The sequence below is a fragment of the Syngnathoides biaculeatus genome, chromosome 11, assembly GCF_019802595.1.
Source record: "Syngnathoides biaculeatus isolate LvHL_M chromosome 11, ASM1980259v1, whole genome shotgun sequence".
NCBI lineage: Eukaryota > Metazoa > Chordata > Actinopteri > Syngnathiformes > Syngnathidae > Syngnathoides > Syngnathoides biaculeatus.
Window position 1 is genome coordinate 23,742,997 of NC_084650.1, and position 14,360 is coordinate 23,757,356.

The 14,360-nt window shown below is 42.8% G+C and overlaps 1 protein-coding gene across 1 annotated transcript; it reads left to right on the forward strand.

Moving 5' to 3' along the window:
- The first annotated feature begins 9,661 nt into the window (after positions 1–9,661).
- atoh1b (atonal bHLH transcription factor 1b) lies at positions 9,662–10,796 on the forward strand. The gene has a single exon (XM_061835367.1). The coding sequence runs from the start codon at positions 9,867–9,869 to the stop codon at positions 10,464–10,466; it is 600 nt and encodes a 199-aa protein (XP_061691351.1). The 5' UTR covers positions 9,662–9,866; the 3' UTR covers positions 10,467–10,796.
- The last annotated feature ends 3,564 nt before the right edge of the window (positions 10,797–14,360 follow it).

Genomic DNA, 14,360 nt, shown 5'->3' on the forward strand with positions numbered 1-14,360 from the left:
AATAATCAAACCCTTAAGGATCAAAGGAAATGGAAGCCAACGTGTACAGAGTAAGTATACAGGACGCACATCATGGCGTGAAACCCATGATCAGCGAGGCAGGCAAGTCGCGGTTCAAACAACAGCTTTGTTATATTTCCTAAGCCCCTGAGGGCTCCGTCTACTTCCTGCATAATGAGATCCACGGAGAAGCACCCTCGTTAACATCAGGGCAGCAAAGATATGTGACTGCCACGTGGCAAACTAAAAAAAAAAATGATACTTTAAAAGGGTTTCTCTGGATCATAGTTCTTTTGCACCATGCGTCAATTAGCGCAACTGACTTAATGAAGCGTGGCTGTGTCTAAAATGTGACTTCTCCTGAACCAAATTAATGAGGCAGCTAATCATTCTAATTTGCTCGTGGTATAAAACCCCCGCATTAAGATTTGTAATGTACTGTTCTGTATGTGCCAGTGAAGAAAAAGGAAGCGCCTCTGTAGTTGTGGGGGGGGGCTAATTCCAGGCTACATGGCTGACCTCAGTCCTCCCTCCATTGTAATAAAATGACCTAGTCTGCAATAAACCACGTCGCCTTTGTCAACCTCGTTTGCTTCTCGTGATGCAATAAAATTTGACATTCGATAGCTTCAGATTGGAAGTAGTCTCATCATCAAATACCATTATTATTAATCGTAGTAGTAGTACAAGAATGACAAAAAGAAATAAAATAGTAATATCTATACATCATTTATATATTGGTGGTCCTCGGGTTACATATGAGTTCTGTTCCTACGCTGGCTACGTAACCCGAATTTCTGTGGAAGTCGTAATTAACCCTACCACCTAAAACTCTAAATACATATCCATATCCAAGTATTATACATCACATTAATAAGCAAAGCAAAGCAAATTTATTTGTATAGTGCATTTCATACATAAGGTAACTCAATGTGCTTTACATGATTAAAGGGATTTGAAAAGAAAGAGAAAAAACATTGAAAATGGGATAAAAACAATGAAAACAACAAACAATACTATAAAAAGACAAAACGGCATACAGTGTAAGTAATATGATCAAAAAGTGGATATATTTTAAAAAGCATGAGAAAAAAGAAGAGTATTCAACCTGGATTTAAAAACATTCACACTTGGGGCTGACCTCACCTCTGTTGGCAACTTATTCCATTTGTGTGCCGCATAATAGCAAAATGCTGCTTCACCATGTTTGCTTTGGACTCTGTGCTCCACTATTTGACCTGAGTCAGCCGATCTCAGAGCTCTACTGAGTTTGTATTCCATAAGCATTCTTTTCATATATTCAGGACCTAAATCATTTAGTGATTTATAGACCAAAACTTTAAAATCTATTCTAAAGCTGACTGGAAGCCAGTGCAAGGACTTTAGGATTGGCATTATATTTTCTCTGACCGCTTTGTTTTGGTCAGAACGCGAGCTGCAGCATTCTGAATGAGCTGCAGCTGTTTAATACTCTTTTTGGGGAGTCCAGTCAGAAGACCATTACAGTAGTCAAGTCTACTTGAGATAAAAGGATGGATAAGCTTTTCCTGGTCTGCTTGACACATGCAATATTTGACTCTAGATATATTTTTCAGATGGTAGAAGGCAGTTTTTGTGATTGATTTGATATGATTGTTGAAAGTCAGGTCGTAATCAATCAGAACACCAAGGTTTCGGACTTGGTCTTTGGATTTTAAAGATAGAGAGTCCAGGTGTTTACGAACAGAAATTCTCTTTTCTTTATTGCCAAAAACAATTGTCTGAGTTTTGTTGTGATTCAGTTGAAGAAAATGCTGGCTCGTCCAGTTATTTATCTGATTTAGACAGTGGCACAATACCTCAATCGAACTGTACTCATTTGGAGACACTGCTAAATATAACTGTGTCATCTGCACAGCTATGGTAGTCAAAATTAAAGTTTTGAAGAATTTGACAAAAAGGGTAGCATATACAGTACAGGCTGAACAGGAGAAGTCCAAGAAGTGACCCTTGAGGGACGACATAGATCATTGCCATTTGCTGAGACTGAGCACCTCCAATGGTCACAAAGTAGCTCCTTTCCTCCAGGTAGGACCTAAACCATTTAAGGACCGTTCCATTTAGTCCTACCTATGTTTCCAACCTGTTTAGCAGTATATTGTGATCTACCATATCAAAAGCCGCGCTGAGATCCAACAAGACCAAAATTGACACCTTTCCTGAACATTATATCATTTAGCACTTTGATAAGAGCAGATTCTGTACTGTGATGAGTTTGGAAACCTGATTGAAATTTGTCAAAAAGTCAATTTAAATTCAATTGATTAAAAATACGTTTCTCAAGTATCTTGGCTATGAACAGGAGATTTGAGATGGGTCTATAGCTGGCTGACATGGAATCGTCCAGTGCTCTGTTTTTTAGAAGAGGCTTAGCAGCAGCTACTTTGAGAGCTAAAATAAAATAAGGAGAAAAAAAATAAGCTACTGTTCTTACCATCACCGCTGAGAGTTGGCTGGAGAAGGAGGAGGCGAAGTCAGCCAGCCCTTGCTGGCGGTAAATTCCTCCTTCTCTGCATCGTTGGATTTCTGCTCTTTCAAAGTTTGGAAACCATGCCACGCCTTTGCCTGAACGAGTATTAGGCTAATCAAAAGCCTATGTTGATTCTGATCCTCGACCCATATGATAAGTCGTTTTTCCATCTCGATTAGGATGGAAGAACGTTGCTTCATGATCACTGTAGCCCTTAAAATGGTTTGACCGATGCTGGTCGGCGTCTCGCCTTTCTCCGACCTTTTGATGATATCCAGCTTCGTTTCCATCGGAATGGCTTTCCTCTTGGCTGGACCAGCATTGCTTGAAGATTCTGCTCTCTTTTCTTGGGCCGTGATGTGAAAAAGGAGGCTGAAAAAGGCGAGGATACGCAGAAAATTATGAAGCACAAACACAGACACGCTACACTACGGGGCTGGAGACAAAATGACGGGCGAGACTCAAGCGTTCTGAAGTCCAAACGCGGTGGGTCAAGTACTGTGTAACCCGAGGACAATGTAAAATCTCAAAAAACATCCATCCATTTTATATATAGCTTATCCTCATGGGGGTAACGGGTGTGCTGGAGCCTATCCCAGCTATCTTAGGTCGAAAGGCTTCTCTTGACATTTTGTAGGCAAATCTTACAGCACAAGTCCAGAGAGCTTCTACAGCATAATTGGCTTCTTCCAATCAAAAAAGTATCAAGCTAGGAGTGGGTGCAAAAGTGAGTTACAGCATATGGCACGGCAGTGACATTACCAAGACCTGGACAATTTTTTTCCAAAATGAATTCCATATGAGAAGAAAATTGGTCCAGTAGGATGCCAGCAACACTGAAGGAGTTGTAGGAATTTCTGTCAAATGCTAACATTGTACAGCATTTACTTATTATATATTGTGATTAATGTTGTTAACTCAGCAGATATGGAAGATCACCCCATCTGTGACCCCTTTTCAACATTTGTGTCCCCCCCCGACCCCCACAGCCAATATGTTTTGTTTTGTTTTTTAATAGTTTTTCTTGCCTTGCTTAGATCCGGGGTTGAGACCGGGGGATGTTATTGATCTCTGTGAACTGTGGGCTTGTGAAGCCCTTTGTGACATTTTGGGATTAAGGTTTCCTGTTTAAAAATAAACCCGACTACTGGCTGTTTGGGATATGTGACGATGTGACAATTTTTTGTTTTCTTCATATGTCTGGGCTGTGAGGTAGAGTGGAAAGATATCAGCTTTATCTTCCAAGGAAAATTATCCAAGGCCAGCTATATTTTGCAACAACACAATTGAAATCTCCAAGTGCATGTGGGAAAATGTGTGATGATCTGATGAAATTAGCTTTCATCTTTTTGGTCATTATTTCAAAAGAGTATGTTTGGCGCAAACAACATGGTTCAAGACCAAAAAATAAATAAAAAAACACTTGCATAATAGTGAAGCGGGAAGTGGTTGCATTGGACTCTTTTTGGACCCAATTCCCTCTCATGTATGAGCCATCTCCCTTACATGCGAAAGAGACATCTTTCACCCATTATCCATTATTATGATCATTTGTAATAATGTGATTTCTCCTCATCAAAAGCCCACAATAGAGATGATATGTCACATGAAACACAGTTATGGTAACAAAACAGCTCATCTGGCTGCGATCCATTTGCAAGTACACTTGAACTACACACCCTGAACGTGTTGGCATCATATACTGTAAATACACTGGGATGGAATGAACTGTAGGATAATTCATTGGCAGGAAGAGATGAGGAAATGGAATTCTATTGGAATGCTTGCTAGTTTTGTTTGGATTATTTGGTACCTCCTATTCAAAGGTAGGAGCTGGAAGAGCTGGTGACCAGGATGCGATGGGTCGGAGACGATCCTGCGTGCTCTTGTCTTAGTTCGGACGGCGTGCAATTCCTCTAGGGTGGTGCCGACAATCTTTTCAGCAGCTTTGAGTCTCTGTTTCAGTCGGAGTTTGTTCATTTTTGTGGCAGCCCCAAAACCAGTACTGATCCACTGATCCGATGACCGCAGTGTAGAACTGTCTCAGCAGCTCTCGTGGCAGGCCGTGCTTCCTTACGAGCCGCAGGAAATACGCATACATCCTTTGCTGGTCTTTTTTTGACGATGGAGATAATGTTTGTCTCCCACACAATACAACACGACTTGAGTCTCCTCTAACACCGCCGCAATCACAAAGAAAATAAAATGCTTGGTACACAACTGCTCACTGACAAACTAAAGTAGAATTAAAATTCAAATGTAATATTTCCAAACCAGTGTAATTTTTTTCTCAAAAATCAACAAAAAAAATGTGTTTTGGAGGAGGGAGGCTGGCACAGATTTATGGCATTTCTATTCGTGTCAATGGGTAAAGATGATTTGTGATACGAGTGTTTTAAACTACGAGCGTGTTCACGGGCCAAATAAAACTTGCAACAGAAGCAACCAATGAACATAAAAAATTGTGACACAAATGTATCATTATGACGATGGCGCTAAAGTGACAAAACATTCATTCATCAACATTTCACAAGATCCCTTTGCGGTCCTCAATTGACACGGTCCCTGTTCTAGTTCATCCCAAAGGAGTTAGTGAGTCTTTGTTTCAGATTGTTAAGGAATACTCATTAACTTGGGTATCAAACGTTTGAGAACAAGTTAACTCTCTTTTCATGCTTGAATGCATTCTCTTCCTCATCCTCCTCCACTGAGAATTGCAACAGTGTCAGCGTGTCTCCCCTCCTTGGCTGGTCCCTGCTGGGAGGCATCAGTGTCGCCCCCGCAGGAGGTCACAAGGCGTTGACCTTCAAAACGCTCCTTACACCTCCCCGCTCGGCCCGGCAGCAGATGGGAAGTGTGGCTGCATTTTTTTTAAAGGCGGCGCGCAGGGCTGCAGGCTGTTGCTCTGCCAGTGGGGCTGAAGGAATGAAATATTCATGCAAGCCCCGAATTGAATGGACACCCAGGGATGGAGTGTGCCAATTTATTCAACTAAAAGCAGGCCTCATTACACTGCTGGCAGCCAGGCAGGTCACGGAGATTTTCTCTACTGGTGCTCAGTCATGCTTGTCACACAAACAGCAGAAGAAAAAGACAGATGCTTAATTTGTTCAAGTGTGCATCATCGCAAACGTCTGATGTTGCGCGCTGGTGCTGAGAACGTTCCTCGCTTGTAATTGATGACCTAATGAGGCATTAGCGCTTGTGTCAGAGTATCTCGCGTCGGCGTGAAAGTCGAGTTGCCGCACAGCGCGGCATATGGGAGACGTGGGCGATTCGTCTTGTGTTGAGGTGCCAGGGGACGGCAGATGATAGGCACACCGGCCTCAGAATTGGTCTCTCGGTGTTTATCTCTGATTTGTATAGAATAATAAGCAAACGCAAGAAGTTCAGACATACAGATCCCCGCCAAGGTTTAAACTGTTAGCAAAAAAGAAAGAAAAAAAAAATGGAGCAATGCATTTTTCCATTTGTATTTGCATGTATGATGTGAGCAAATGATGGCATGCGGGTCACATGTGTCCCTCACCATTCTTTAATCCGAGCCACAAAACTTTTATTTGTTTGTTGCTTTAATTTTGCTCCGCCCCCAAAAAAATTTGGAATTTCAAATCCATGTATTAATTTTTTTATACATTTTTTAATTTACCTCATTACATAAGTGGTTGATTGTAAATAATAAAGATAATTAAACTATTCATATACACATTATTTGACATTAATTTATAAATAATACAGGTAAGAAATAATTATACTTTCCTTGCCAAGAAAAAAAAAATTATTTCCCATATATACACATTTTCTTTTCACTTCACCAACAAATGACCGGGCCCATCTGTTTTTTCTAAAAATCAAATGTGGCCCTTGACCACAAAAGAGCAACTCAAACAGCAAAAAGAAAAATCATTTTCTTGGAGCAGCGATCTGTTAGTCCACGTACTGGAGTATGGAGGCTGATTCAAAAGTACTGGACTGTACCATATGTATGTGTTTTTTTATATCAGAGTTTGGGGAAACATTAGTATGGAGACTCAAACAGCAACACGAAAGTGACATGAGATTCAGTAGCTAGGAAGGACTTCACCATTTGCATTCTGGGATAATCTTGACTCAACACTCCAAAGAACTTTTTGTTAACATCAAACTTTGAGGGGAAAAATGTGCCAGATTTAAAGTGGCACTAAGTAGACCCCCCCCCCCCAAAAAAAAGGCATGTAAATTCGACACATCACAGAGATCAATGCAAACAAGCCTACCAAATTTAAATGACCAAAACAATTGCTAAGTATGTAAAGGCCCACCTGTCAGCTAGCTTTCAGTCACGATGGCATGCCGAATGGATGCACCAAAAGTAAACATATGCAACAACAATATAAAACCATCTTAGGAGTCTCAACTTAACACTGAATGGTTATTGAGGGCTATAATCATGAAAATAAGGACACAAGTCAACTTATCCTCGCTGTTGATGCCATAATGTCAAAGCCGAATGCCACACCTGACGAGAGGTAGAGCCAAGACGATCTATTGCAAAATGTGGCCTGCAGCGGAGTGTTGATGTTCAGCTCGCCGTCTACGTGTCTCTTTGAGAAGTCAATCCCATTGCTTTTTTTAGTTCCTACATTTTTGGAAGCTTCAAAAAACGTTACCGAGCTGTTTTATAAACTGAGGCATCCGGCAAAGATGCATTTTCCAGGTGTAGCCATCGCTAGCTTGCTAAATGGGCCTAATTACAGAAGTTAAGCACAGCTAACTCTCAACTGAGCAGCCAACCAAAATGAAGTCACCTTGTCGGTTTATAGTGGGGAAGGGGTCAAGAGGAAACGCCCCAGCTCTGTTATGTCATTAGGTTGTTTTACCCACACCCATCCAGTTTCTTTGGCGCTTATCCTCACGAGGGTCACAGGGAGTGCCGGAGCCTATCACAGCTGTCAACGGGCAAGATGCAGGGTACACCCTGAACTGGTGGCCAGCCATTCGCAGGGCACATGGAAACAAACAACAGCACTCACAATCATAGCCAGCGGCAATTTATAGTGTCCAACTAATGTTGCACGTTTTTGGGACGTGGGAGGAAACCAGAATAGCCGAAGGAAACCCACGCAGCAATGGGGAGAACATGCAAACTCCACACAGGTAAGTTTGGGATTGAACCCAGGACCTCAGAACTGTGAGGCCAACGCTTTACCAAGCTGCTCCACCGTGCCGCCCCCATAAAATCAAGAAAACGCAAATCGTGAACTAAATGCTTTACCTATTCTGCAACAATCCATCACTATGTTGCTATAAGTCTTAGCACATGTTTTCAGTGTTTAGTATTTTTAGAAACAAAACACAGATATGTTGGAGTCCCTCTGGTGGAAAATTCCACCTTCTCTTGAGCATTTTCCTGCTTTTACTGCTAAAGTGGGTTACACCAATATCAGTTGCCACAGACTGTGATTGTGGCAAAGAATCATAGCTAATTCATACGCTAGCTTGTTTTCCATGTGCTGCATGCAAATAGAATATTCCTTCCATCCATTTTCCAAGCCACTCATCCTCACAAGTTGCGTGAGCATGCTGGAGTCTAAAACCCAGCAGACTTCAGGCGGACTCCACACTGAATTGGTTTCAAGTCAGTCGCAGGGCAAATATTGCCACCATCACTAAACAGGAATTGAACCCGTGCTGCCTGCACCAAAGTTAGGCGCGTGTACCACTACACCAGCAAAGACAATAGCAATATAGCCTAGCTTCTTTCAGATATGTCTTCTTCTTTGAATTGCCGGCAGTCTGGATGCCTTGTGGCACTGTGCTGCCTCTCACAGGTCAGGCTTGGTACTTCAGGAGAATCGAGACCACTGGTGGAGACGTCACTGTCACAATTTAAAAATGCATAAAGATGTAAATGAAAATCATTGCAAATTACACTTAAGAGATGATTATAATGGGTGTGTTCAGCTTAAGCAGCCAACAAACTGTAATCAAAATTATACCTCATGCTTTTGCAAAGACTCACGGGAAGACAAATAGAAATATGAACGTCTATACAAATATGATTGGCCTATCTTTTCATTTTCCCTTGAACATCATGCCATGGGTGTATGATATCTTTAACGAGTCATAAATGGCTTTACTTATCAGTTGTCTTGGCTTTACCACAGACAGGTGTGTCTGGGGCCTTTTGCCTTCCATCTGTTCCTTTTATTATTCTTTTGCAAATAGTCTTTACAGTTTGTTTGAGAACAAATCCGCCTTAAAGGCCAATTAAAAAGTATGAGAAATACATCCAAATCTTTTTTCCACGAACTGCCGGGACACTTGCTAACCTAATTTTTTTTTTTCAAAACTGATTGATTGATTGATTGATTGATTGATTGATTGATTGATTGATGATTGATTGATTGATCCTTCTTCTACTGAGCTTTTGAGATTCAGTTTCAGTTAGCTGCTGGTGTGCACATTTCTGGTACAGTTAGCATTATCAGCAATTTCACTACAATGTGGTCATTTCAACTTCAGTTTGGTAAGTCACCAAATTATGGCTTAGTGATGTGATGTGCTGTGACGCTGGTTGCGTAAGTCACATGACCAAACCCGGACGCATTCGCTGGAGGTACCTGTTCACAGACCACCCGGTTGATTTCATGATCTTCTCGACAATATTTTATCAAATTCACATTCACACAATCATGTCAATAACACGCATCTCTCGCTACAGAAATTGTGGGTTTACTTCCTCTTCAATGATTGTTTCCATATACACTTTGCGCAAAAAGTTTAAAAAATGCAGTTTTTGCACAAAATATCAGGATGAACGTAAACTTAACTTTAATCTTTACATGTGAATTTTAAATTACCTCCTCTAGACTGTTGAGCACTCTTCAAATTGTTTCAGTTCCAGTTCCCACCAAATAATAATAATAATAATTTAAACAACGAAAACATTTTGGAGCAGGGGGGTGAAGAACTGATGGCCCCATCAAATACGCCTAGACCACTAGTTTAAGGCACGACTGCCAATTATCTGGTCCACTTTGTAAGGAGTCATCCTCTCAGGGCACGCTTTTAAATGATTCATACGCCGGCCTACCTTCTGCGTGGAGTTAATAAGAAGATGGCGATTGAGTTACAATGCACAAAAGGTGACGCCCCCCCCCCCCCAAAAAAAAAAAAAAGAAAAAAAAGAAGATGCTTTTGTTAAATTGCTTTGTGTTGGCTCAGAGGGGCTCGGCTGCAGCGGACCTGTCAAAAGTCACCGGGGGTGTTGGAAAGAGTCGGGCGGGGAGGTTGGGGCGACCTGTCGGGGGTGGGAGCACTTGTATAAAATCTAGCGTGCGTGTTACGCCGGAGACAACTTGTGAGCATCGCAGCGATGAGCGCTACCAAAAGCGAGTTTACGAGCTGGATCCAGCGTGAGGAGGAGCGCAGAAGTTGGTACCGCCCCAACCCCCTGCGCGTCTTTTCCCCGAGGCCAGACGCCGAGATACCAGGCCGCTCGTCCGCCCTGCGAATCCCCGCGTCCGACCACGAGGAGGCAGGCGAGACGCCGCCGCCGCCCCACTGCGGCCCGCACAGACACCGGCGGGTGGCGGCCAACGCTCGGGAGAGGAGGAGGATGCACGGCCTCAACAAAGCCTTCGACGAGCTGCGGAGCGTCATCCCGTCACTGGAAAGCGAGAAGAAGCTGTCCAAGTACGACACCCTCCAAATGGCGCAGATTTACATCACCGAGCTGTCGGAGCTCCTGGCCGGGATGGTCCAACAACACCCGGTCCCCGCGGACAAAACCTCCTGTAGGAGGAACGTCATCCACGCCCTCGTCCCGGAGCAGAACCCGCGGAGGGATTCGTGCTCGCAGCTCATCATACTCGGACCTAAAAGTGAGCTTCATAAAAGCACCACGTGCTCCTGTAGTGATGGAGAATCGTCTCACCTCAGCGACACCGAGGAAAGTCCGAGTGGAAGACAATAAACCAACACACTTGGCTGGAAGTACAACGAGCCCAAATGTGCGGCAAAAAAAAAATAAAAAAAAAAATGAAAAAATAAGTAAATTGTCACTTGATGGAAAAAGAAGGGAGGGGAAAAACAGTAATTAAAGTTACTATGATGTAAGTCCAAGAAATACCCAGCGCAAATGCTTGAGCAGAGTGGATTCGCACATTATTTCTTTTTCGTTTGTTACTATTCCATTTCAACACGTGAAAATATTACACTTTGCCATGTAGTGACTATTTATGTCTTCATGTCATCTGTGTAGGGTGCAACAAGATACCTTTATTTGGGTTATGCAACAACAAAACGTGTAGTAAATCATCTTTTGAAAAACATAAACTACCATACGGGTGAGATGTCATCCGTGGTGTGAAAACTGATGATTTGTTTAATTAATGTACTCTCCTGATTGGTTTATCCCCTGGTGAAAGGGTTAAATCATAACTTGATAGAAGAATTAAAAAAAAATGTCCTAAATGAATGAAAATGTTAGTCACAAGGAACTCTTAGATGTTTTTTTTTTTTTTTTTGCACTTTACATGGGCTGAACCATCACAAATGTCATTATTTTCTTAGTCAGTTGTTATTTTGGTATTTCTGTATTTATGTGATTTATAAAGATTTTAGTTATAGTACAGAGAACACGGAGCTATATTTTGTATGGACCTCACCTGAATAAAAATGCCCAAGTACAATAATTTATTGGTCGTTAATGTATATGCATGTCATAAAAGTGCAGAAGAGGAATTCCACAGATTTTTAAAAGCCCCCCCCAACTTACTTTTTTCTTGTATGTAAAATTCAGGTCTGCAGCAGATGATACAATATCAAGCCATTTTTTGTGGGCATTTCCTTCACTATATCTTTAAATTATTTCATATAACTCCTGATAACATTATTAAGAGTGACTTATATCATGCCTGTCAAGGGATCCAAGGACAATGATTGATCAATGATTCTATTCTATTTTTATACAGTCTGTATTTTACTTGCCATGATTACATTTAAAATAAAACAAAATTTCAATGTCATTTGATTTTAGACTAAATTTAATGGAGTAAATAAGAACTTTTTACGTTTTTATCATTAGCACTTTTACATATTGTGAATTATACAATACACCCATGTCGTGTTTCTTGCAATGTTTTAAACAGTGACATACTTACATTGAAAAGTACTCAACACCCATTCAGATGAATAATTTGCAATAACGCAACATAATATTACGAGCGGTCACTATTTATTGGCAGTGATCATCCATTGAAAATCTGGACATTTTGCACTATAGTTTACAATGGGGTGGGGTGAACAATTTTCTGTGTAACTTATGATATACTACATATGTATTTAAAAATGTGTAGATGGATCTCCTGCCTTATAATGAGATGCGGTGTCCATTTCAATTCAACTCAATTCAACCCCTCACTAAAGGGTTAATTAAACAAGTAAGACTTATTGTATATCAATACAGTAGAATGTACCAAGATAACATTGTGAGGAATAGAAATTGTTTTAAATCTTACTCCGCTTGAGTTGCTAAATAAGGTAAGTTATCGGGCAAACACAAGCCAGAAGTGCTCTCTGAAAGTAGAAGAAGCCAAATTCTAATAACGCTAATGACGCCGCATGGTTATCTGTCACGGTTAAAGTGGCTTTTCCTTGCTGCACTAATGGCCTCTAGTGAGAACAAATGGGAACGGCCTCTCCGAACGAGAGACGCTTGGAACTTTTCCATCGCCTCAGAAGTGCTTTCTGCCAGCCCGTGTGTCAAATTGGCCGAGTCCTCAGTAGGGGGGCCACGTCGGCGGAGGGGGCTGATGACCTCCTCGTCTCCCCGCCCCGTCTACTTGATGTCGTTAGCAGGCTGGATGTCGTTTCTCGCAGGGGGGGCTGGTATACGGTAGCAGGGGACTTGGTGATTCGTCAAGATACGAGGAAGTCTCTAAACCTACTAGAGCCAGGCTGCTGACCTTTTTTTTTTTTTGACAGTTATATTAGGCATTCCATCAGTGACATTATCTGGCCTCGGAGGAATGTTTCCTCTCATCCTCACGTCCGGCGGTGTTTGCCATAAGAAGAAAAAGCCGCTTTGCAAATACTACAGAGGCGTCATTAAAGCGGACCTGCCTGATCCTCCGTGTGCGTCGTCAACAGGTTGGTTGGTTGTGATTCGCAGAAGAAATGGAATATGGTAAGGTAATGACCTTCTGTGGTGGCTTATTTTAAGGGGCTGTCCTGGCTGCAGGACACGGTAAATGTTTTTCACACATTTCTGGATGATTCATTTTAGCTTGGAGGAGCTGTGAAGCAAGTCTAAGAATGCCAAACACACTATTAGCTGGCTTCAACCAATGAAGCCAATTGCTTTCCAACTTGTTCAAATATTCTCTCCTTTGGAATTTGATGCTTGCAAAAAAGTAAGTTTCTTTCGGCTTGTCCCTTTCGGGGTCGCCACAGCGTGTCATCTCAGATGAAGGCACATAAATGTTTGGCACAATTTTTACGCCGGATGCCCTTCCTGACGCAACCCTTCTCAGGGAGTGGAGGCCCCAGTGGGATAAAGGGAAGAAAAGACTGGGAATGTTGAGGAATGCCCAAGAAAAAAAAAAAGTAATGCCTACCTGAAACATTCCGTACGTGAACAGGTTAGCTGAGTGTCATGATACGAGCATCTTCATAAGGCTTCGTCGCCACCTACAAAGCTTCAACAATTCATGTCCTCAGTTCCCAAAAGCTTATTGATTGCATTTCCAAATGAAAGGTAGTGCAAGTCATGGCACTTTCACAGCTTTTTTGGGAATATGTTGGAGTCATGAAATTTGTTGTTTGTGTCTTTATGTGCCCTGAGACTGACTGGTGAACAGTTCCGGGTGTTGTCTGTCTTTCGCGCAAAGTCAGCTGGGATAGGTTTCAGTAGCCCATCCATCCATCCATTATCTATCACTGATCCGGGTCGGGTCTCGGGTGAAGTAGCCTCAGCAGAGATACCCAGATTTCCCTTTCCCGAGCCGCTTTTTTGAGCTCTTCCGGAGGGATCCCGAGGTGTTCCCAAGCCAGCGGAGAGACATATTCTTTCCAGCATGTCCTGGGTCGTCCTCGGGGCCTCTTTCCGGTGGGACATGCCCAGAACACCTCACTAGGGAGGCGTCCGGGAGGCATCCGAATTAGATGCCCCAGCCACCTCATCTGGCTCCTCTCAATGCTGAGGAGTAGCGGCTTGACACTGAGCCCCTCCCAGATGACCGAGCTTCTCACCCTATCTCTAAGGGAGAGCCCGGAAACCCTCATTTCGGCCGCTTGTGTCCAGGATCTTTTTCTTTCGGTCACGACCCACAGCTCATGCCCATAGGTGAGGGTAGGAACATAGATCGACTGGTAAATTGAGAGCTTAGCCTTTCGGCTTAGCTCCCTCTTTACAACAATGGACCGACACAAAGTCGTATCACTGCAGACGCTCCGTCTGTCGATCCCCCGCTCCATTCTTCCCTCACTCATGAACAAGACCCCAAGATACTTAAACTCCTCCACTTGGGGAAGGATCTCATCCCCAACCTGGAGAGGGCACGCCACCCTTTTCCGACTGAGGACCATAGTCTCGGATTTGGAGGTTCTGACTCTCATCCCAGTCGCTTCACACTCTGCTGCGAATCACTCCAGTGAGAGCTGGATATCACGGCTTGATGAAGCCAACAGAACCACATAATCTGCAAAGAGCAGAGATGCGCTGCTGAGGCCACCGAACCGGACAACCTCTACGCCTCGGCTGCGGCTACAAATTCTATGCTCCATGAGGCTTGGCTGGGCACAGCCCGAAAGGGTAACCCTCTCCCCATGGGATCACCACCTGTGAGAGGGGCCATAGGGGTCGGGT

Bases quoted from the DNA above. Each gene is read 5' to 3' on its own strand.
- atoh1b (XM_061835367.1), top strand. From the start codon at position 9,867: ATGAGCGCTACCAAAAGCGAGTTTACGAGCTGGATCCAGCGTGAGGAG.